At 39.1% G+C, this 25,089-nt stretch overlaps 1 protein-coding gene across 1 annotated transcript; it reads right to left on the bottom strand.

The window, feature by feature from the left end:
* Nucleotides 1-883: 883 nt before the first annotated feature.
* ttc9b (tetratricopeptide repeat domain 9B) lies at nt 884-24,694 on the bottom strand. The gene is made up of 3 exons (XM_087796292.1): nt 24,084-24,694; nt 5,794-5,976; nt 884-3,747 (listed from the first exon to the last, which is right to left on the bottom strand). The coding sequence occupies exons 1-3, from the start codon at nt 24,514-24,516 to the stop codon at nt 3,653-3,655; spliced, it is 711 nt and encodes a 236-aa protein (XP_087652418.1). The 5' UTR covers nt 24,517-24,694; the 3' UTR covers nt 884-3,652.
* Between the last annotated feature and the right edge of the window lie 395 nt (nt 24,695-25,089).

Here is a 25,089-nt window from a genome sequence, read left to right as displayed (position 1 = left end):
AACTATTTTTAAGAGAAAATAAAGAGAGTGAGTCAGAAGTATTTAAGTATGACTTATTTACATTTAAAAGTGATATATGCTGTTGCTGACATGAAGAACTCCTGAGCCCTGGTCATGTTTCTTTAGGTCAAATCCTGATTGATTTACATATTATTTGGGCTTTTGTGCGATCACACAAGTGGTAACTTGAATTATAAATGGGTTGGACATACAAGTTTAAAATTAATACTAACTAAATACATACTGAACATACATAGTAAATTTACAAGTTTGAAGTAAATTTGAGATAATTGAAAACAACAATTATGAATAATATTATTATTTGAACTTCAGGTGATTTTACATGTATTAACAATGTTACTAGCATTCTCTCTATAATATTTGCAGTGTACACATTTTTAAATGTGTATTAATAGTATTTATTCAGCAAGTTGCAAGTGTTAGTTAGTGTTCAACTATCTAGCATCTGTCTTTTTTCATTTAATGATATTGGACAGGTTGTTTGGTTTCTATGGCAACACTAATTATTTGAATGACAATAACAATTAAAAAATGTAATGGAGGAAAATAATAACAACCGATTTTTTTAGGTTTGTTTTTAGCCTTTAACAAACTATGTTAGACTTCCTGTTTTAATGTTAATATTTAAAAGGGATTAAACATATGAAGGAATCAACAAGATACATTTAATAAACAAGACAAACCTTAATCAATACAAAAAACATTTAAACATAAGTCCCACAGGTGCCCCCTTTTATATTTATTTATTTTCATCAAACATGCCTTCAAATTAGAAGTATTTTAAAATTCTGCAACTACATCAATCATACACATAAAATGAAAAAAAATCATGCACACTTATTGAAAACAGTAAGTCCTTGAATTATATTTCATATTCTTTATTTTCAATCAATAGTGCATTCCTGGACTAGCAGTTCAGTAAAACCAGTGATGGAGGCTCTTGGTGTTTCAATGTTTAATGGACCAAAAAAGAAAGAAATAAAATCTTTTCAGTAAGACAAAGCCTCAAGAGAAAATAAATGTCTATCATAAACGTCATGTCTTTTTCTCTCTTCGCATAAAATAAAACAAGTTAGGGTGTTTTCTCGGTCAGAGTTTCCCCGTATGTCGCCACTGAACTGTACACAAACAGAAAGTGCGGGGTCGTGACCCCTCTGAAGAAAAAGGGACGAAATATCAACAAATACAGACACAGTCACAAAAGCAGCTCAGTATCAGCCAGTAAATCAAATCTTTTATTTTCCTAAAGTAAAGCTTTAAACAACCATAAAACGTTCCCTTTTTATCGTGGAGCTATGTCATATATTCACAAACATCGGACAAACATATACAGGTAACAAAAGCAGGAGTTTTTAAAAACTGAAGTTTTTCTCTTTGTGCTCTATTTGATGGACGGACGTGGACGACCTCTGTGTGGTTTATCTGGAGAACACATCAGTCTGGATTAAGTGACTTTCATCTGGTACTTGGGGGCCGGAATGACTAAGCAGAGTCGGGACAAACACAAAATGGCGGAATGATGCCATGGAGAGAGGAGTGTGGATGGAGACCTAAAGCCCCAGGGGATTGTGGGTGAATCGTTTCTGGACTGGCAGCGATGGAGACCGAAAACATGCAGCTCCTGCTGCTTTTTGTTGTTTTGTGGATCCTTCTCCCCTGAGTGAAGAGGAACAGGAAAATATTGTTGTCGTAAAAGAGTTTTGATACTTCAGGTTAAGGAGTAAATAAAAAAAATGCAATAAAGTCAAGATGATGATATGTTGTCTTAAATAACTTTAAACCTCTACTTGGTGTCACTTCTAAGACCTACTTAACAACATCAAGTGACTATGTTTGTTATAATCCATCTTTAACTCAAACTGTAGCTATAAAAATATGAATTCATTTTAATGTCATTAAACTACAAATAAAGCATGTAACAGAGTTAGCTTGTGTTTTCTTTGTGCAATAAGCTTGACTATGTTTGACTTTAATAAATATAAATTAATTTTAATGTAGTTAAACTAATTAATAAATCGCAACAACCAATAACAAATATGTAGCATACTTCTAATGTGTTTTCTGTGTGCAATAGGTTCGACTTTTTTTAAACTTTATATTAGACTTTCCGGTCAAGTGTTAGCATCTGTTAGCGGTGGCTAAGATGCTAACACTTGAGTAGTTTTAGTGTAGCTAGTAATACAGTGTTTAAACATGTTTCAACAGTTTTCTCCATAACAACATATACTTCTGCAATAATAAATATTTATATTTATCCATTATTTCCTTTATATTATTCTTTTGGAATGTATTCCAGGGGTTGTTGTGAGCTAGCAGACGATGCTAGCTGATGTAAACCGATTGTGTGCTGCTGCTGCTTCACGGACCTGAGGGCCTCGAACACGTGTCACAGTGAGGAACTGGTCAAGATTGACATATAAATTCAAACATCTAATAAGAAATTAAATCAAACATCTGCGCATCCTTTTGTTTCGATGATACGGTGCAACAGATCGGGTTGTATTTTTAGGGACCACTTTAATTCTCATACGATCAACACAAAAAACGTATGATTTTACAGATTATAAGAAGAAATCTCAAAAGGCAAACTCTGAGAAGACACTGGAGCTTTAAGGGCAGATGTGTTGCTAACTTATCCTCCCCGTGTTTTTGTTTCCCTTCTTCCCGTAATGTTAAACGATTGAAAAGACGAGCCACCGATGGAATAAATGTTCCTTTTCTAGAGTTATTCTCTAACAAATCATGACAAGACCCCCCCACCCATGTAGTGACATCATCAACACACCTTTAGAAGTGGGCAGCTTGACACGACAACAATGAACCGAGAGGAGACTCGGACAACAAAACAGTTTCCACGAGAGCATCAGCTGCACACGCACACGAGCTATTGACAAATAAATCCACCACAGCGAAAAAAAAAGGGAAAAAAACAGTCAATGAAAGACTTGAAGTAGCCCTTGTATAAATAAACGTCCAGATACGGAGATATGTGAGGAATAAAGGAGCGTTTAGAGAACATAGAGACGTTTTCTGCTCGCTGCAGATTTTCCCTTCTGTTTGATAGTCTGAGGAGCCTGAGAGCCCAGTCGCGGCGGGATGTACAATCAGATTAGACGAATGGTCTTGATATGTGTCTCACACCCCTGGATCCTTTCATCGCCGCACAAACCTACACCCCACTTTCTATGTCAGAGCCCCCGGGCGCCATTTTTTATTTTTCTCCTCAAATAGACGGAGAGAGAAGGCAGAGTGAAAGAAGAAACAAAAGCAGGTTTTTCTTTTTTTTTTTTAAACACTAACCAAAATGGTCTGCCATGATATTTTTTACTTGTTCCCAGCAATTACTGATATATTACACGTTTCCTTGTTGTTTTTTTTTCAATGTTTTGTTGACTGTCGAGGGAGAATTACTGCAGCACCTGAGGGGGAGGCAGCACGGGAGGAGCAGGAGGAGGAGGAGGAGGAGGAGGAAGAAGCTCCTGTTGTTTCCCGGGAGTCGCTGTTTTTTCGTCCGTCTGCAGGGGCTGCACTGTCTGGGGTCAACTGAGGTCGTACGAGGAGGGACTGGATGCAGGACAACTCGCTGGGACAGAAGGTGGAAGGATCAGTGGAGGCGAGGGAGGGTCCGGGTTCAGCCGTGGGTCTCTTTGCCGCTCTCTCGCTCCCGCTGTCCACTCTTGCTCATCTTCATCTCCGTCAGCTGAATGTATCGCAGCACGTTGGTGTCTGGAAACACATCAGACCATTCAATAATAATAATTTGAATAATCTAAGTATCATATGAGGCTAAAACCTTCACAAAAATAAAGTAATTGATAATATAAGAATCAAAAGCTAGCATCATATTATCACTTGAACACAATGTTTTATCCTGATCTCTGTATCTTTTTATTTTATCTTAACATTTGCTTTTCGTTGAAACAATGTTTTTTTTGCACAATATTTACACACAAAATTGTTTAAAAAAGAGAGGAAAAATGTTCCCACCTCCACGGCAGCACGTACAATGTCAATTCTACGGTAGAAAACGTATCTTATGATTACAACGATCCATCTGAGAAATGTTCAACAACTTTTGATGGGCAAGAGGAAGTATTTTTAAGTGTTAGGTTTGCACAGAGATGTGAAATGAGGCGTCGCTGTTGCCAGGTTGGGTAGGTGTGGGCGTCTTTTAAACAAGTTGGGTTTGTAAAAATAGCTTCATTGCTTTCTGTTTTGCTGACCGTTGACAGGTTCCGAGGTCCTCTTCAGACGCGCGGATGTTTTGACAGTCAGAATCTTCACGGTCTTATCTACACGCTGGATTTTATGTAGACTAGTGTCGGCTCGTTGCCCAGATCTACCTGGTAATGCCTGACACCTACTTGTACCTCTTGGTTGTTTTATGCCAGGACTCTTGTATTTCCTGGTTCATGATTGACTGTTTTGTATATTTTCCCCAGTGGACCGTACGTCTTACGACCACTCCATGGACTGAGAAAAAGACTGTATCGGATTTACAATGTTGACATAAGAAATTGATTTGCCACCATCTTAAGTTATCTGTCCTGCAGTCTTACTCTCTTCCACTCATGGGTATCTTTAATCAATAACTTTGACTGTCTTATTGTAAAAATAATGTTGCATTTTTGAGGTGGTGTTGTCGTTTTAATGTTTTTAAATGCTGTGTTTGGGATAGAAATGATCGTCCAGACCTGGCGCAAAAGAAAACTAAGGAAATCTTTGGCACCAACAAATTGACAATGTCAATTCTATAAGTGTGACCTTCAAGTAATCTTTCAGATATATGATACTTTTAATAGCAAAATATTTACCATTTACTCTCTTCTGTTAAAGTTTTACTTGAGACTCTGACTGCTTAACATGGGAAAATCTTACCTAGAACCAATGCCTTCTCAAGGTCATTTTAAAACAATTTTTTCAACTTTGATTTATTTACACCATATTTGACATAAATTTCTCTGCATCTTAAATTACCTGTATGTTCTTATATGTTGTTCTTTATTCAAACAATGAATTGAAAAATATTTTTAAAACACCTTCTTTCTACCTTTCTATCTTTTTTTACCCTTGTGTTGTCTCTGGGTCAAGTTGAGCCGAAGAACCAACACAAATTTGTTTGTAAGTAAGTAAGTAAGTAATATTTATTTATATAGCGCTTTTCGAGACCAGGGTCACAAAGCGCTTAAACAATCAAAACAATACTCAAAAAAGTACATACTTTAAAGATCAAGATAATACTGAGAACAACACAGGAGTTCCAGAAAATCAAGGAAAAGCCTGAACAAATAGAAACGTCTTAAGATGTTTCTTAAAGGAGTCAGTAGATCCATCAAGCGCAAAGAGAGAGGAAGATTGTTCCAAAGCTTAGAAGCAACAGCCTGAAAAGATTTCTCTCCTCTGGTCCTGAGCCGTGTGCGTGGAATCATAAGTAGATTTTGATCCACAGACCTCAGAGCCCGAGCTGGGGTGTAAGGCTGGATCAGATCAGTGATGTAAGGAGGAGCCTGACCATGAATAGCTCTGAAAGTAAGACAACACAAAGGATACCACAGACATATTTGTTGGTTCTTTGGGTCAACTTGACCCAGAGACAAAACAAGGGAAAATACCCGTTTTCAGTCCATTGTGGCAAGAGTTTTAGAAAATGTTTTCTATTATTAAAACATTGTTTTAGATTTAACAACACTGTGATATGATGTTGAAATCATCCGCTGCACTGTGTGATACAGAGTTATATATATTCATGTGTGCATCAGTGTTTTTCATCACCTGTAGGCTCACGGTTCTTGGCGTCACGCAGGTAACGCAGGGCACATTCATAGTCACCCAGGTGATAGAAGGCGATGCCGGCCCGGTACATGGCCTTGAAGTGGTCTCTCTGATGGCCCAGCACCTTCAGACAGTACTCCTTCACCCGCTCGTAGTTCACCAGCTCGGACTGCAACAGGCACGCTGTGGGGAACAGATGAATAGTCGGAGATAATTAGATCCACGTGAAGAATCCTCAGACTATTATCGAATCTTTTAAGCGACACATTATGCTGACTTCTCACTCTTGTAATAGCACTAAACTCTGTCTCACTCTTCACAAGATACTTGGGACTCGATGAGGAATAAAAAATAAAAAAAGTTGTGTAAGCAGATCGAGCCCGGAGGCGGCGGAGTGGATCTGAGCAGCTGCTGAACAGAACAGAAGAGCGCTGAGGATGAAGTGTGAGCGCTGAGAGGATGTTCAAGTCTGACCACGATGACATTGCAGAAATAGTCTTGTGGGCTGCAGGAGATCAACAGAGCTGCTGATATTGCAGAAGTCACTCGGCGCTGAGCTCCAGTTATTGCACAAGTTTATTTCTTCTGTCAGGGTAACATGGGCCGATCTCTTTGTCCACAGCAGGCCTCCAGCACATCTATCCGAGACCGTCCAATTACACCGATAAACATCTTCTGTAAGATCACAAGCATGGACCAAAAAAGAAGCAATTACTGTCGCCTTGGACGTACCTGTGGTGCTCGGGGCCACATACGGCCCTTTGACTGTATTTATGTGACGCTTGTGAAGTCTTAAGAAATGTTCTGGTGCTAACAATGTTAAAGCTTTTATCTCTAGATCAATTCTTTATACAACCTTTTCAAGTTCCTTTCCCTATTCTTTTCTTCTAAACGGTTTCCTTTCATGAGTATATCCAGTAATTTTTTTGCAATGAATCGCTTTTATATTTCTTACTTTAAAAAAAAATAAATTATATAATTATTTTTTTGACTGGATATACTCATGAGATGAAAACGTTTAGAAGAAAATAATAGGGCAAGGAACTTGAAAAGGTTGAATAAATACATTATAAAATGAAATAATGTACAATTAACCAATAACTTCTTCATCTTATTTACATTTTTTACAGTTTAATATAATTTTTGATTTTTTTTTGTTGATGGTCCCTTGTGGCATCTCTGTGGGCCTTGAGGCTCTTGGGTCACCTTGACCCTGCAAGGTCTTTTGGGAAAATAACTCAAAAAAGAGTTTCAATGAAATTATAAGAAATACTTGATAAAGAGACAAGGAACATATGATAACATGTTGGTAGTGTTACGTATTATCATCTGGATCCTAGAGACAGTTGAAGATATGTCCCTAGAGGTGGTTCAGAAACAACTGTTCTTGCTCTAGCATGCAGTGCTTTGTGCTACTGTTTTCCAGAAGGCTACTGCCCTCTGTTGCCCTGTTGTATCAATTCTATTATTGAGATTTAAAATGTTAAAAGGACCAAATATATTGTTAAATGTATGTGGGGGAACAATATTTAGGGGAAAAAAACAGCCAGGATATAGAGTGACACATATCTGGTCATAATTGCTGTGTCGATCGAGTTGTACAAATAGCTTAATTTTGTCTTTGTCTGTTGATTGAGTTTATTTTGCTTTGTTACTTCCTGTCCTACACTCTGCTTTCTAGTTTGAGACAGGATCCTAGAAGTGTTGAGGGTCCTCTTAGGACACATGGCTGTCACAGTCTTATCTATACGCTGGATTTGATGTAGACTGGTGTCAGCTCGAGTTGAGCGCAGAAAAAATGACTCAAAGTGAAAAAAAACACAAGATATTGTTTTGTTGAAAACCAAACACTAAAGCCTTGATATTAGAAAAGTCTTGAAGGATTTCTAATCTTCATCGTTTCCTCTTTCATCGTTTCATTTAAAAAGCAACATCTTTTATCTGATCTTGAAATCAATGGAATATCTTCTCCTCTGATTTTTTAAAAAGAATCTTTTCATCTCCACTTTCTCTCATTATTTCTTCCGAGCTCGTGTTCGGCCTGGTGTTCTGAAACATCCGAATGATTCCCCTTCATTCCCTCGCTCTTGTCTAACCTGTCTTGTCTCCTTCACTCTGCCCTTGACACTCCGACGGCTCCGTGAACAACATGAGTCAGGGGCCATTAGCTGGGAGGAAGGGTGAGTCAGGAGACGAGAGGGCTGGGGGGATGCAGAGAGAGAGAGAGAGAGAGAGAGAGAGAGAGAGGGGCATGACACTGGTAAAAAGGAGTTAAAGTGCAGGAGCGGAGGTGAGACTTGTGGGGGTGGAGATGCTGTCGGGCAGCAGTTTGTTGAGACGTGACAGAATATGTGGAGAAAGATGAGAAGAAAATCTATTCAGAATAGTTCATAGCAAGGTGTCAACAGTTTGGCTGGCTCAGGAAGAATGTCTATCCAAACGAATAGACGACATCTTTGTTATGCTGCAGGAGCTCAAGGCCATTTCCTCTACGGAAACCTTTCCAGGAGTTAAAGGAAGTTGTCTTGGTTATCAAACAGGGTTAGATTTGTTGCTCTCCTCGTGTATCAAGTCATGAGGAAGCGAAACAATCTTAGTCGTTACCCTTGCTAGGTTCATCTGGAGTGCGTCTGACTCAGATTTCAATGACATTTATGGGAAATTCATGGAGGAGATGACTTCATTTTGCTTTGGTTTTGGATTTGTATCTGGATCCAGGAATCTTGTCAAAAGAATGTGTCACTCATTTTCTACTCACCCTCCTGTCGACTAAGTGTTGGGATTATCTTTAGAGTAATCTGTGTCTCCATCGCTGAAATCCTAGATGTAACTTCATTATGACTAAAGCTAGCAGGGTTATCAAGATAAGCTAATTGTGTAAAATCTGTGTAAGAAAAATCCTTAAAGATTTAGGTTAGGTTAGGTAAATTGTTTTTTTTTTACAATTATCCACAGCAAATACAGCAATTTTTCATAAAAAATAAATTAAAATAAAATAAGAACAAGAACAAAGAGAAATAAAGAGAAGGAACAAGATGATACAATCTAAGTCTAAAGATAAAGCTAAAGAACATAGAGGGTTATAGGCAAAAAATACATTTTCATTTTAACGTACCGACTGGAGCTCAGTTGTCTTTGTGTTCTTCCTCAAAAAAATCGAAATACCTCAAAAAAATCCAAATACCTCTGTAACGTCGATCATGTATTGAAGCCTCGACGAGAGGAATTGTTTGGAAAAAAACTTCTAAATCCTATATTTTATGCTCATTTGTGGCATAAGTTTAAAGAATAACAATGATACAGGCAGGAAGTACTCCGGTTAAATATCTAGAGTGTTTCTGGAACGCACACAGTTTACTGTCTACACTGGAAGTGCCCGCGATATTTAACCAGAGTACTTCCTGTCTGTATCACTTGTTGTTCTTTAAACTTCTGCTACAAACTATCTTAAAATATAGACTTTTAAAACATTTTTTTGGAACAATTCTTTATGTCGAGGCCTCAATACGAGAGGGACAAGCACAAAAAAGGTATTTATATTATATTGAATATACATATTTGTGAGGAACCGATTACTCTGAAAATAATTCCAACCTTTAGTCGACATGAATGTGAGTAGAAAATGAATGAATTTTGGGTGAACTATCGCTTTAAGTCCATTTGATTTTGACAAACAATGATGTGCGAGTTTTCAAATACTATACTGATAAATAAGTCAATTGAAATACAACAGATTTTGTTGGGAAATTACAAATTTAGTGAGAAGGAACTTTTGATCCAGTTGATTTTGTGACTTGTTTTGCTGCCACTGCTGGATTCTAAGACTGAATCAATAGCAACTGTAGCATCTTTTCAGATCAACACTAGATTGGAAGATACCCACAATCTTCTATCTAACTTTAATCTACCCTGATCGATTCTTCTTTATTGGTACCATCAATCCTGCTGCCACTTTCCAGGAGAAACAACAATGTTTAATTCATGCTCTTCATCCGGAGTCATCAGCAGTCAGGTGGACTCACCTCACTTGGCCTCCGTCCCTCCACACACTCTCACTACACTTTGTTTTTACAACCGAGTGTTCGGCTCTCGTCCCGACACACTCACATCCATCACGACGAGAGCTCTCAGAGGATCCGGTTACAGTCTACAAAGACCTAATGGCGTGCACGCCAAAACGCTGCCACACACACACACACTGTTATAAACATAAAAGTGGAGCCGATGTCTTGATATTAACGACTGAGAAAACTTTTCTTTTTTTAAAGATGTAAAAGGAACAAAGTGTGGATCTGAACCAGGACGAGTCCAGGAGCGATGACTGGCCCGACCACGCCCGGCTGGACCATTAGGCAGATGGATGGGATGCCAGAGGAAACGCAGATTGTGGTGAGATGCATTAAGGTTGCGATAATGACGGCGTCATCAGAGCAGCGAGGGCAGACAGAAGCCAGAGATTAAGAAGAGCAGAGGAATAATGTTGGAGCTGCAGTCTGAGCGTCGGATGCAGCGCGACAGGACGACCTCACCGGACCGGGATGATGTATGAAGGTAGTTATGTATTATTCAATCAACATGTAGCCTCAATCAAAAAGAAATGTTGCTTCAATAAAGAAAAGGGGTTGAACGTGTTTTTATTGAAACCGTTTTCCCCCCCATTAACTGTACTTAAGGTGCTTTCAAAACTTTTTGTTGGTTCTTAAAGGTCAACTAAAGGTCAAACCCAACTCTCCTGACTCACTCACATGTTTCAAACATTGAATCTTCCTTTCCAAGATGCAGTAAGTCTCTCATCATGACCATGTTTTTAAGTTATTACTTTATAAAGTTCTCCCCCGTCTGAAATCTCGACGAACAAGAGGTTACAAGAGCAGAGTCCATTATGACGAGATAATGGCTTCACTCCAACCAGCTGTAATCAAGCCCCGCTTTGTTCATACAACGAGTCCCTTGGATGTGGAGAGTTCCAGGATTGATGAAGTTATTGTCAAAAGTTATATGAATGAAACAGGGCGAGAAATACAAAAGTCCCTATGAGATATTTTACTCTTTATTATGATGCATGTGTTTATTCATCATTATCTGGCTCGCTAGCGCTGATATCATTTAGTATAACATTCACTTCAAAATTCACTGAACTTACATTAAAGTTGAGAAAACATTTTTCTTCACCCTTTTATTTTGAAGGAGGTGGTAAATGTTACTTCATCAGGACTCAGACTGCTTTGACTTTTATTAAGCTAAAAATTACTGTAAAAATAAATATTCTATAATACATTTGAAAATTATACTTATTTGAACAGTTTCTGATTTGTACCAAAAATAATTTGAATTTAAGAAATTTGACACTTTGGCTACTGCAAAGTTTTAATTAATGTATCTGCTTGTCACATGATTAATCTGAAATATTTCTACATTTTGAATTAATATCAGGAGCTAAATTCAAGTGGAACTTTCTTGTCGTGGCTAAAATATAATTTTCCTGATTAAAAGTGACTGAAAAGGGCTTTTATATTGTCAGAAACATTGAACCGTGTCATTTCAAACTATTAAATGAAAAAAATGTCATTCTCCTACATGTCTGAGAGACATTTCATGTGGACCCGACACAAAAGGCATCAGGTTTGCGGAACCGATCGTCCATATCGCATCAGAGGAGCTTCACTGATGGAGTGACAGCGCAAATGAGAAGATGGAAACAAGGAGGGGGAAAATAATGAGACGTGGGTCGGCACGAGAACCAGACGAGGTGGACGGATCCGTCCTAATGAGGGACCTCATGTGAGGACAATAGAAGTGTAATGTGTCCCCCCTTATAGAAGGTCTTATATAAATGCAGATCTCTACGGGTGAACCTTTACCGAACCAGAAGATAGAGACGCGGATAATCTATAATCGTGCTCCGAAAATGTCTGCAGAACATCTCTGTCGGCCTCTGAGTCCCTCTGGACACGAGCGGCTGTCCATCACAGACCATGTGACACCGTGATCTGGCTAATTTGAAACCCCGGACACCCCAGCGATTAGTCGCCCGTCCATCACCTGCTAATGAGTGCAGCAGACGCGGAGAGTCGGCCTCGTACTGATGCGGCTCAGAGCCATCATCTCCTCACACATCTATCTTGGACCGCCGTCCTTCAACACCAACACAAGGCCGTGTCCTTGTCCACTCACTGGACCCTTCATGATGGACCATCGTGTGACCGACACACACCCTGATGGATCATCCCTTCTTTTTAATTTCAGTGAATGATCCACAAGCTTTTATTGTCCACATATTGATGTGATTCTAATTCAAATTATTTTCTACTCAACTTCATGTGGTTAAGAGTGATCTGTGTCTCCATCAGTGACATCCTAGATGTAACTTCACTACGACTATAGCTAGCATGGTTGTCAAGATAAGCTAACAGTGTAAGTAAGTAAGTAAGTAAGTAATTTTTATTTGTATAGCAATTTTCCAGACCAGGGTCACAAAGCGCTTAAACAATCAAAAAAATACTCAATAAAGTATATACTTTAAACATCAAGATAAAACTGATAACACAACAGGAGTTCCAGAAAATCAAGGAAAAGCCTGAACAAATAAAAACGTCTTAAAGAAAAATCCTTTAAAAAAAATAAAATAAAACTTGGTTGAACAGTTTCTATTTCTGATGTGCATTAAAGGTGGTGAGGTTAACCTTCAGCTTACCAAAAATAATAACAATTCCTTGAGACCTTGGCTCCTGCAATAGTTTGTCTGACTCATCACTTTATTAAACGGTATCTTTGTAACAACCAGATATAGTTTTTTATTAGTTATTTTTTAATGTTTTTTTTTAACTGTTTGTTTATTTATTATTGTTGTTTATTTTAAACAGGTGTTTTCAACATGGCTTAATGTATGAATATATGTAATGAATGAAGTTAAAGGATATTCAAAATGTATCAAATATGTAACTATTCTCACATAAAATTTAAAAAAAAGTTTCATTAAAAATAAAGAAAAAAACATTAGAAAACACTACATATTCATGTAGGGTACGGGCTTTAAATTGGTTTGGTCAACATTTAGGAATTACGAGGTGATATGTTTAGCATGTATGGTATTTAAAAAATCAAATAAAATCACTTTTATTTGTCATTTTCTGACATGAACAGGATATAAAAATGACATTTCTCACTATTCTATGGTGTAGACAGAGAGGAATGAACTTTTTTTTTTTCAAAAAGACACAATAAAACATCCAAATACCTAAACATCCAAGCGTGCCTCAGGTGAACTATCACTTTAAAGTTTGAGACGGAAGCAGCTAATTCATTGTCGGCGCTCAAATATAAAAAGTGTTGCTGGTGACGTCTCATAATTACACTCTGGTGTTTGGCAGCCATGTTTCCCTCTGGGCGTCTTCATAATGTGGAGAGACGCACCAGCTGAACAAATGACTCAGACACTATTTCGGATGAGCCGCTCCGAGGGGTTTGTGGAGTGAGAGGAAGAAAATTCTCCACCGTGATCCACGTGTGACTCGAGTCAGTCGGGAGGAATTGAATCAAAAGATACTACAAGGTTGTTTTGACTCCTTTGTTTTGTACAGGTGCGCTCAAAGCTGATTCATGGTGATGAATCGTCGTCTTCCATCTCTGTCAATTTGCTCCCTCATGAAAGTTTCCACTCTCCGAAAATAGTTTCCGGCTAGAGATTAATGATTGTCTCGTTAAATATTTATACCGGCGAGGAAGCGATCGCCTCAATTCTTTCATCTGCGGATCACAGACAGAAACATCCTGCAGGAAGATTTGCATCCATTTCAAGATGATAAAAACTTATAATTAGCCATAAATGTTTCATTATAGTTGTGAATGGATGTAGAAAGATTTACTGGGAGATGGACGTGGATCAAGGGAGTCGAAGAAGAGAGTGCGGGCGGGGTGGAACAGGTGGAGGTGACAAGGGGAGATCTGTTTAAAATTCAAGGCACAGGAGCCAAGTCTGTTTATGAGGCTGTAGCTGTAAGGTAGATAAAAGTTTATATCGCTATTGTGACCGATGAAGATGCTAAAGTCTAAGCTAAGTTCGGGAACAGAGATGGTGTGAAAACAAATTAAAAATATGACATCACACTTTTTTAGTCAGTTTATTATTTTTACATTTTATTGTCCAAGTATTAAATAAGAGTATGTAATAAAACCTACTATTATGTAAACTTGTCATATCTGCCTATAATAATCAATACACTTGAGAAGATCATTAGGAGTGAATAGGACGGAGAAAGAGAAGAAGAGTTTTACTTCATATATCACATGTTTCATCGTATCTCGGTTTTTTAAATCTCATGCATCCATGAGCAGTTACCAGGTGGTGCTCAAGCACCTGCACATCTGTCTGTTCCTCAGGAAGCCATTTTGTTTTCATCCACAGTTCAACCGTTCAAAGGATTAGACAAGTCCACGGGTTTTGTTCCGTTCAAAATCACATCACAACAGGTCCTAAAAATCTGCCAGGGAATCGTTTTTATTGGAAAAATGTACGTTGTATGTATAAGAGTTTTGTAAGTGAAATTGTGACCAAAATAACCAAAACTTTAGTGGAATTTATGACATTAATTAATTAAATTAGGAAATGATTAAGAAAATGATTAAGAAAATGATTAAGAAATAATTAAGAAATTAATTTGAAAAAATGGAAAAGGCAAAAAAGAAAAACAGTGTTTAATCTCATCTCATCATCTCATTCATTTAATAACACTGTTTTTATTTATTAAAACAACTTTTATATATTTTTTTACTTGAGTACCTGCCTCCGAAAAATGCTCTTACAAAGACTTTTGCTGACTGAGAAGGACAAATAAAAAGTCCATGGTCCGGTGGGAGGATCTGCCACACAATATTGGGCAGATGGTTTAAATATTATCACTGATGAGAAAAATCAGAAAAAAAAAAACATTTTTAAGGAGAAAAGCTTGTTGTTCTTCACCAACTCTTACACAAATGTAACATCTGACCATCCTACTTCTTACACCACTTGCCACAGAGAGTGTTAACTAGGGCTTTGTATTGGCAAGAATACAATACGTATCACGTTACAGGGGCAACAATACATTATTTTGTGATACTGTAGGAACAAGGATATATTTGTAGTATTGTCGAGTATTTGACTCTGGTGTTGCAGAATTTACAGACCACATGACTCTTGACGAAGTCGTATCTGCTTTCATTTGTTTTGAAACTAATATACGTCCAAACATCAGCTTTAAAATGTGCTGCAGTCGACTGTATCCTCTCATCCTCAGTCATGGCTGAACTCTCACATGATTTCAAATCGACCTTTAGCTGCGTAGGATGTAGTGATTGCTGCCATCTAGCAGTGGAAAGTTCAAAAGCAACCCAAAAAAACTGTAAATATTTGCATGTGAATTGTTGAAAAAAATAATGATTTGATTTTACACACAATAATGAACTACACACCATAAATCTATGCTAACACATGTCATATTATAATTAATTTTATATATATATATCATTTAAAATCATAGATAGAGTTCAAATAATCTATGCAGTAGAACATCATAATATTTATTTTCTAACACCCCTAGTGTAGGTCTGTCCACAACCGTTTATAGTAAACACGGAAATACCATTTTAACAGTGAAATGATGAGTCAACAGGAACAAGCTCGTAAATTATAATCGTAAACCTTGAAGCCAAACTTGAAAATTGCATGTTTTATTTATTATCTTGGGTTATTATTGATTTACTGAGGGTGTGTGGAGCCAGATGAAGATCCAGGACTCCCTTCTGTACTTGCTTGAGTCAACGCAGACACCGCTTTAAGAGTCGTTGCAATTTAATAAACCAAAAAAAAAGGAGACATTTATTGAGAGCTACATCTTAAATCCTTGAGAGTCTTCTTGATTCGATTAGTCATGTCTTGCACACAGGCAGGACAATCCGTCTCTAGTCTGTAGATTTCAATCGTCTGCCGCTGCTGTCAATTGTTCTGAAGGAAAATGAGCAGAAACTCTATGTTTACGCAGAAGCTTTGATAAATATGATGAGTAACTCTATAAAAGGTCAACCAGGAAACATACCAAAAGCCTTTTGGCTCGGATTCTTCAGGTGTTGAGCTTCAGTGGCTTGAAAACTTTCTTTAAACATTCATTGGAATTGTTATTTATTATAGAAATTCTGCCATATCAATGGAAGATAAGGGTGTTGTTATAAGGAAGTGCTTCCATTAAAAATCTGCAATAAATTAAATGGGTTTTCGGATGATAGCGTCGGCTGCTTTATCGAGAAGAAAAGCCAGCCTAAGTCAATTCTCGTTACCGAGAGTTGATGGAAGATGAATTATTCGCATCTCTCTGTCCTTCGGTGACTGGCTCTTTCCATCAGCGTGTCAGGACAAGACCTCGGTTTCAATTTCCTCCGAGCCTCGTCTGTCACGACTGACGCTGATGGAATAAAAAAGCTCTGACAGCCGCAGACTTTCTAGTTATTTCAGACCGCCGTCCTCGTCCGAGCAGGCCACGCGAGTGGCAGCTTCTCATAAGTGGCTGATGTTCCGCTATAATGTGATAAGAAAGAGATTTCATTGGTTTGTATTCAGTCCGTCCAGCTGAAGCTGCAGGATTCGTGACTCGTGTCAAACTCCGGCTCGATTTATTTTAAGACACTAATTCATTATCTTGTTGTTATTTACTAAAAACATTTATTATTTGTTTTATTGACGTAATATTCCAATTAGAAACACAAATCATTTAACCTTAAATGTTAAATTAATGAATGTTAAAGATTGTTGCTGTGTGTAATCTGAGTGAAATTGTGACAAAGAAAGCACAATTTAATTGGAATTTATGGCATATTTTGGAAATCAATTTGATTTGGGGAAAGAAAATTTGCACCAAAAAAAAGGTATTGTAATTGATTTTTAAAAAATCAGGCATATTTATATTCACAATTTTTTTTTTTTTTTTAAAACATCACAGGGTCACACAAGGGCCTCAGATATGATAAGTCGAGTAAAGAACCAATCTTTTTAAAATATTTAGCCAAAAAATGAATTAAGATGCAAACACACTTAAATGAAAGTTCATACTGTTAAGTTTGTTGAATCATTGACTCTGGACTTGACAGATTTCTAAATAGATATTTTACTGTGTTTTGTAATTTTTTAATAGTTTGAGCCAAAAAGAACAATTTTTTTCATCATGTAGGATTACTGAAAAACATTACACACACAATTTTTTTTCCTCATAACAGGTTCTCTGGGTTCATTTACTCAGAAGCAGCTCAACGGTTTAGTTTTCTGTCAATTAAACTTTAAATTCGGAAAGAATTCTCTTTAACATTTGACTTGAATCTGTAGCACCATTACAGTCGTGATGACTAGAAGAAGTGCGAAAAGTCATTTTCACCTAAATACGTAGAAAATAAGTGTCAAACTTAAGGACCAAGAGCCAAATCTGGCTCAGATATATCATTTATGTTACTTCAAAAAGTTATTAAATTGAATTTAACAATCATTTTTAAGTGGATCACCTCTAGTAAATGTCATGGTGTTCCATTAAAACCATTTTTCCCCACGTTTATTTGCATTCAAAAGTATGTTTTCTAGCAAGAAAAGATTGTAATTGACAAATGGAAGATACATATAAAAATACATGCATAAATCATTCAAAAGTTGCCAACAAAAAGTAAAAGTGCACGTCAAGCAAGAGGGAGAATTCTATTGCATCATCTTGGCATGGCAGAAGAAAAACGTTTGGTTCTGCAGTGCATGGAGAGGAGCCTGTTGCTGCGGCTACTCTTCTGAGTCTCCATAGTGTCATGCAAAAGTGTCGAGGGTTACTCTGGATGCCCTGCATAAGAGCCTTCATTCTTTTCTCCAGAAATGCTCCCACAGAGTCCACAGTTTTCCCCATCACAGACATACATCGAGGTCATGCCGTCGCCCAAACACACAACCCCAAAGAACACGGCACTAGCTACGACAGACTGATAGAAAAGGTGCAACATTTGACTGCTAACGTCGAAAGACCTCAGCCTCAGGAAGCTCTGACCCTTCCTGTTCACCGCATTTTCCTGAGCTGACCAGTCCAGTCTGTGGTCAATGATCATCTCCTTGGTCTAGGACACGTTAAGGGTGATACCATTTAGGAAGAAGGATGTATGTAAGTGCTTGAAGGAGGAAAACACAAGTGTTTATCGTGTTCTGAGGTTATTAAAGAGGAGAAAATACGTGTTTTGACTGTGATTCTATATTCCATCACATACGATTTTGCCCCTTAAGTGGTCGACAAGTCAATTTGAAATAACTTTACACATATAGAAACAATTTCTATACCACTTTTATAGCTGCCAGAATATTCAGCATCTCTATGAAGCACACATGCGTCTCTCTCGTGCTTCAATGCTGCAGCAAGTCCACAGTTCCACTGGTACAGTAGAAGAGGCGTCCGTGGAATTCATGCCATCTGCAGCTCTGGCACAGAGCGATCCTCTGGCTTGTCTTCAAGTCCCACCACCTCTCTGATGTCAGACATAAGTTACACCAACATCCCCTCTCCTTTAGCAACTCAATTTCCTCGAAGAAAACTCTTCTTTTTTTTCTCCTTCCTCCCTCCCTCGCCATAACCTTTCCATGGATGTGTTCCAGCATCCTGCCTCTTCTCATCTTGATTCCTCGTCTTTTATCTCAGGCTCGGCTCCGTCCCCTGCTGATGGAGCAGGCGGAGGATGAAAGGGAGGAGTTTTCTGATCCGCTCCGGGTTCTGATGGAAGGAGCGTCTGAAACACTAGCAGCGGGTTACAGTGGAATCAACCCGTCTGTGGTGTTACACATCGCTGATGAAGATCTGCAGCAGCAGTAGTGAATCACAGGAAGAGACGGCGAGGACGTCGCGGGATTTCTCTTCCATACGTTGATGAAAGACTCGTCGTGGAAAACTTCAATAGCACGATAATATCAAGTCAATGTGTAAAATCAACACAGGTTTAAGTTAAAAATTCAAAGAAAATGATATACAAACAACGCTGTCCATCATCCAACCACACGCTGAGTCTTTTTAGTCCTTAAAAAATACCATTCATCATCCACAATAATATAACATCAAAGGTAAGTGTGCCTGTTTTAAAATGCATTTGGATAAATTATTAAAGCAGTTGCATTGATTTCCATCAAAGATAAAGTACAAAAAAAACCTCCAGTAAAAGTTAAAATAAACCCCTGATTCAACAATAGTCTTTCATTTGTTCTTTGGCACTGGAGACCCTTCAGTTTTCACGACAATTGCAATTGCATTGTGCCAACAACGGGGGGAACTAGAAACAAATGTGTTCAATCCTCGGTAGTAGAGAAAAAATGACTGAGGATGGATCATTTTGTTAAACCTTTAAGGGTGCTAATAAGAATAACAGAATTTAGCGTCAAGATTTTGTATTCTGGATTTTTTTACTACAATACATCACGCATATAAGAATGTTATATTCATGTATAACCTTGATGTAGTCTCATGTGTTAGCCTAGTAGCCTAGCTTGAACAGACAACACACAAGGGGGTCAAATTCAATTACACAAAAAACAAAATTTACATTTACTGTCTGTAATAAGAAGTATGACTTTATTCATTCATTTCATTTTTGAACGCTCAATTCATCCTTATTATCTTTGTGTTTGATATCATTTCCCAGAACAAATTTCATTTCCTTTGGCATTTGTTGTATTGTTACTGGAAGTCTCTGTTTACCCGTAAGAATCTGTTCCTCATTTTATCTTCAACAATTAAACATCACAAAGGTCACGGAATGAATCTACTTTGAGGTAAAAAACAATCTGGGGCCACATGAAATGACTTGGCAGGCCAGTTAGTTGTGAAGCTGCGACACCAACAATGATTAGTTTGGAGAATAAAGCATCATCGAGTTTCCTCTGTGCTCGTAGCACATTAAAGATGATGCAGTTACTCTAACTTATAAATTATCCGGTTCATAAATTCAGTTTGGATTTAATGACCCGGGAAGAAAATGGAGGCTCCACGTGTTAAGTACAGATGCTTCAGATGTTTTCCACTTGATTTATCAAAACCTGGCTGTGAAGCGTCATTATCTTCAGATACATTTGTCGGGGTGAAGAGTCTTTAATGATCCGAAACAAGGTTCAGGAATTAAAGGAGCCGCGGATGTGTCGGAGCTAAAAAGACAAACTTGTCTTAACAAGTGAAGATGATCAAAGAAGTGAGGAGAGAAGTCAAGCTGTGGGAACGCTAACTGGGGTTTATTTGAAGATCGTTCATCTGAGGGAAGAAAGCAAACTCATCATGAGATCGAGGAAAGGTGAGAGGATAACTTATCTTATTTTAGTTCAACAGATGAATCTTTGCTACAAGAACAACGACCTTCACCTGCTGTAGACTCGCTCGCCCGTTAAACACATCATTAGGAGCCGTTTTGTCTCGTCGTGTTCTGACATTTAAGACGTTCTTGTCGAGGCGCAAACAAGCCGCGGTCACATCTGCGGTGTCTCTGCGAGCAGCCGCTCGAGGGACGGCGGCGCCGGTCTGACAGGTGGTCCGCCTTCAGCCAACAAGTTGCAGCTCCGTGAACTGCGACAGACGCCGGAGGAAAGTGTTCAGACGTGAGCTCGCGAGGTTCCGTAACGAGGACGACAAGCAGGACATCCATCATCTCCGCCCGACAGAACCGCTCTGTTGATGCTTCCTGGAGACCATGTTTCTGCTAAATCTTACTGGTTAAAGGTAAAACATGAGGCCTTTTGGATGTATTTATCCGACTGTCATGAGGTGAGAATATCAAACTGATGATATAAATCAATCACACACCGAAAACCTACAACAGATTGAGTGGGCTGGAAAAATATATGTTTACCAAACAGTCAGGTTTGGTAAGGAAGGAAGTCTGGAAATCTGTGTCACCAAACACTTTCAAGTCCCTTCAACCTAAGTTCAACTCTTGTTGCAAATCTCAGTTTATTCTGTTCCTTTACTTATATTAAACACAGGCCACATTATAAATGTTAACATCGGGCAACATAAGATAACTGGCTCGGCCAAATTTAACCCCTGGGCCTTAAGATTGACACATGTATTTTAATACTATTTTATTTTTGTAAAACTTTAATATATTCAGTTTTCTAGGTGATTCACAAGCAGCAATTTATGCATTGAAAACATGTTTTTTTACCCTTATTTTTTGGTATTTTTAGTCCCACAAAATAAACCAATAATATTTAAACATTTTGATGACAGTTCTTTTGTGGTTTCTATATTATCAACAATTAGTTTTACAGCTCAATTACACATATTTTCTTCCTTTTTTGCTCAAATTAATCCAGTTTTATTTTACAATTACATTTCCTCTGGCTTGACACAACAGCCCCAAAATGTAAAGGGCAACTCAACCCTCCAATGTCTCAACATGACTCACATGTTTCTAATGTTGAATTTTCCTCTCCAAGATGCAGTAAGTCTCTCATCATGACCATGTTTTGAACTTTTTATTTTATAAAGTTCTCCCCCGTCTGAAATCTCGGCGAACAAGAGGTTATGAGAGCGGATTCTATAATGACGTAATAATGGCTTCACTTCTCCTCAAGCCAGCTGTAATCATGCCCTGCTTTGTTTATACAATTTGTGGTGGAGACTACTGGGATTGATTACGTATAAAGTTATAAAGTCAGAAATCTCGGCAAACGAGAGGTTACAAGAGTAGATTATGATGTATTAATGGTCTTAACTCCTCCTCCAGCCAGCTGTAATCACGCCCGGCTTTGTTTATACAGCGAGTCCCTTGGAGGTGGAGACTTCTGGGATTAATGACATGCGCTGACAAACCTTTATGTTTGACCAATCACAGCAGAGTGGGCGTGGTTATGGTAAACAAGATTTAATCTCCAGAAAACAAAGTGTTTTCAGAGGGCGGGGCTTAAGATAATTTTCTAATGTAAATATTTCGATGGAAAGAGAGTTTTGTACAAACAAACACATACTGATGATACAATAGAGTCCAACATCTATTTAAGACACACTTAAATCAACACATTAGTTGAACTTAAATGTTGCCCTCGCTGGTCATGGTTCAATACAAAAGTATAAAGGTTTTTATGGATGCATGGCAAAGTGTTGGTTTTATTAGATACTCCATTAAAATAATGAAAAGTAAAATGTGAGTGTCAAGAGCAAAATGTAATTAGCAAAGATGCTAATGTTTTCAAGATCATTATAACTTTATTACGCTACAAAGGGGCGAAGAGTTTCCTCATTAAATTGCTGTAATGGGTTGAAACTCTTTTAATATAATGGAGTAGATAATGTAAAAGTCAATGCAGGTGTGTGTGTGTGTGTGTGTGTGCACTAAATCAGAGACACTCTATTTAATAGAATCCAGGCAGGATCAGCAACTGATTGACCTGTAGAATGAGACGCACTGACTTCTACCACACACCATGAACGCACCACAGAGCTTCTATGTCAGCCATGACGGCTCATCACGTATCAAAGCCATCTTCAACCGATCATTACAAGCGTTTTCTGCAAACTCATGCTGCCATGATACTTCCAAGTGACTCTCTCACCTCCATGTCAAACCTCTCTGATCCAATCTACTCCGGCCCTCGCCTCACCGCTGCCCCCTGGAGACCTGGACCATTATTTTGTGCTCATATTGATTTATATTCTCAGAACTTTTCCACTGGTCATACCAGGTTTTTTTCCTCTCCAGCTCTTCTCCGTCCAAGCCTAAGCAAGACCACACAGTAAGAGACAGACGGACGCAGGAGGCACAGTTCGGGAACAAAAGGATCCGAATCCCACGCAAGAACATCCAAGAGCCCAAAATAACAAGAACAATCATGTAACCGGACACATGGTGCTGAAGACGAGGCTCAGAAAAACTACATTTCCCATCACTATTCAGCCAGAATGACCCTTGTAACGACATGTTACTGTTACGACAGCAGGAAAAAAAGACCCACTGATGGTTGCCATGGTAAACACGAACCCCTGTGGTTTACCACTGCCCCCACCCACCCCGTCACCTCACCAGCCTCTGCTCCTCATCTCCACATTTTCATTGCTCATCTGTCGCCACTTGAAACCGAATCTGTGTTCAACGCCTCTTGTTTTTTTCCACCCCTTCATGTTTTTTTGTCTCCTGATACCACCCCCCTCACACACCCCTCACACACACATCTCCTCCCCCATGTTTCCTTCACGCCACACTGGTCTCCCCACAGGCTCGAGGAGGCGGCCCACACAGCGACCTTCAGAACATCATGGCAGCTGCCCGGGCCACAAGCTCCTCCGACCGATGAGATCACCGAGGCCACGTCAGTGACGGGAAACTACCGTGTTTGCATGAGCTCATCGTCGCCTGAGCTTATTCATCCATCTTGTGGCAGCGTTACACGAGATTAGAGGGATGAAGGTGAGAGCGAGGGATGAGGATCAGCACCTCTTCATTTTTAATGTATAATGTATAAAGACAATTGTCCTCTGCTCTCTATAATGTAGCTTCTACTTGTTACTATACTGGACAAGCATCACAAGTAGAGACTCATATAAACATTTTTAAAAATTCAGACGTACAGCAAGTATTGTTATGTCAACGAGCAAGAACAACTTTTTCTTTAAGGGTATGTCCTACAATAAAAATGTCTTTCGTGTCCCAGTTCACAAACTCTCTGAAATATAAAACGTGTATTAAATAAAGCATCTAATTTGTATTGAATAGTTTTGACTTTTCTTTGAAAAAGAAAATATGTTTGGTTCCAAAACATTTTTAGGGTATGTCCTACAAAAGCAACAAATGTTATCTTTTGTGTCCAAATTGAAGATCTCTCAATATAATTCAATTTTTATTTAATAATAATTTTGAGTCATAAAATAGTATTGTGTGCTTTAAAACCATTTCCAGATGCCATAGAATTACTGTTTTTTTCAAACAGTAACAATACAATAATAAAAGCGGGGTTTTTTCCACAAATAAAAGATCATTTTTTTCATTCTATCCTGTAAAACTAAAATGTTCCTGGTTATTACAAAAACTCTAAAAATTAACCTTTGAGGTTGAGCCAAGGTCGCAAGTATACAGTAAGAAAATGACACTGGACTCAGGGATTTGTAAAATATCTAAGAGTAATCTGGTCCATTTCTTCCTGGACTTCTAAGGGGGTGAAGAGATTCCTCAGTGATTCCTCATCCATTGATGAAGTCTTTGTCATCATCTATGACTCAGTGTCTCCTGCACCTGCTCAGAGCTGCGGTGTTAAACCAGGACACGGGGAGACTCACCTGTCAGGCTGTCGTAGCACTCGATCTCGGTGCTCTCCACGGTCCTCCTCTGCTCCTCGGTCAGCTTGTTCAGGAGGTTCACGGGCTCGGAGCCGCTGGTCCCGTCGATCACGTGGACCCCCTTGAGCTGGAGCAGAGCCCGGTGGTACTTGCCGATCGCTTCCCGGAATTTCTTCTCCTTGTAGCAGCGGTGACCCTCCGCCTTGAAGTCGATGGCTTTCTGGATCTTGGTCTCCATCTCCGCCTCCCTGTGGCCGCCCTCTCCTCCTCCTCCTCCACCTCCTCCTCCGGCGGGCGGCAGACTCCGGCCGCCAGTCTCCGGGTAGCTTTTAAGGCTCTTGATCTGGTGCTGCTTGGCTTCCATGTCTCTCAACGGGCCATGATGCTCGCACAAGGTGTGTATTGGGGAGGAGCGGAGCAGCGTGCTGTGCATAAAGGATGTGGTGGTGAGGGGGGGTGAGGTGGTGGTGGTGGTAGGGGGGTGGGCAACAGCCGTGGGCACCTCCTCGTCTCCCGGTATCTTCGCTCACCCGCTCCTAAGTCCAGCAGGGGGACATTTCTCCTGCTCCACGCTCAGATCCAGACTGCTGGGCTCGCAGCATCAGCACCACACTCCGCCGCCGCCGCAAAGCATTGTGGGGAATCAACACAGGAGTCGTGAGGCGGTGCTGCAGTCTATAAACCCTCACGATTTCTCACCCGGTGACATAAGAACAACCCCTCAAACCGGACCAAACTACAAACGTATATGACATTATTGGACCAACATGACTTTTAATATTTTAAGATCAGGGTTTATGGGATGTCTTCCGGCATGACGTCATCCTATTGTCTGCGATTAGACCGCCACAAGAAGCAAAGACTCAGTTCAAGTAGATGCTGTAAACACTTTTAAATCCATAACCTCTTCAACCGTCAGATACTCAGGAGAAGATTAAAAAGACTTGAGCCGATGAGGTTTTATAATAAGAGACAATGGGAGGCTTCACGAGTAGAGCAGCGACCT

This window comes from Callionymus lyra, chromosome 7 (genome assembly GCF_982586985.1).
Source record: "Callionymus lyra chromosome 7, fCalLyr1.hap1.1, whole genome shotgun sequence".
NCBI lineage: Eukaryota > Metazoa > Chordata > Actinopteri > Syngnathiformes > Callionymidae > Callionymus > Callionymus lyra.
Note: the sequence above shows the minus strand (reverse complement) of the source record. Positions and strands in the feature narration are given on the sequence as shown.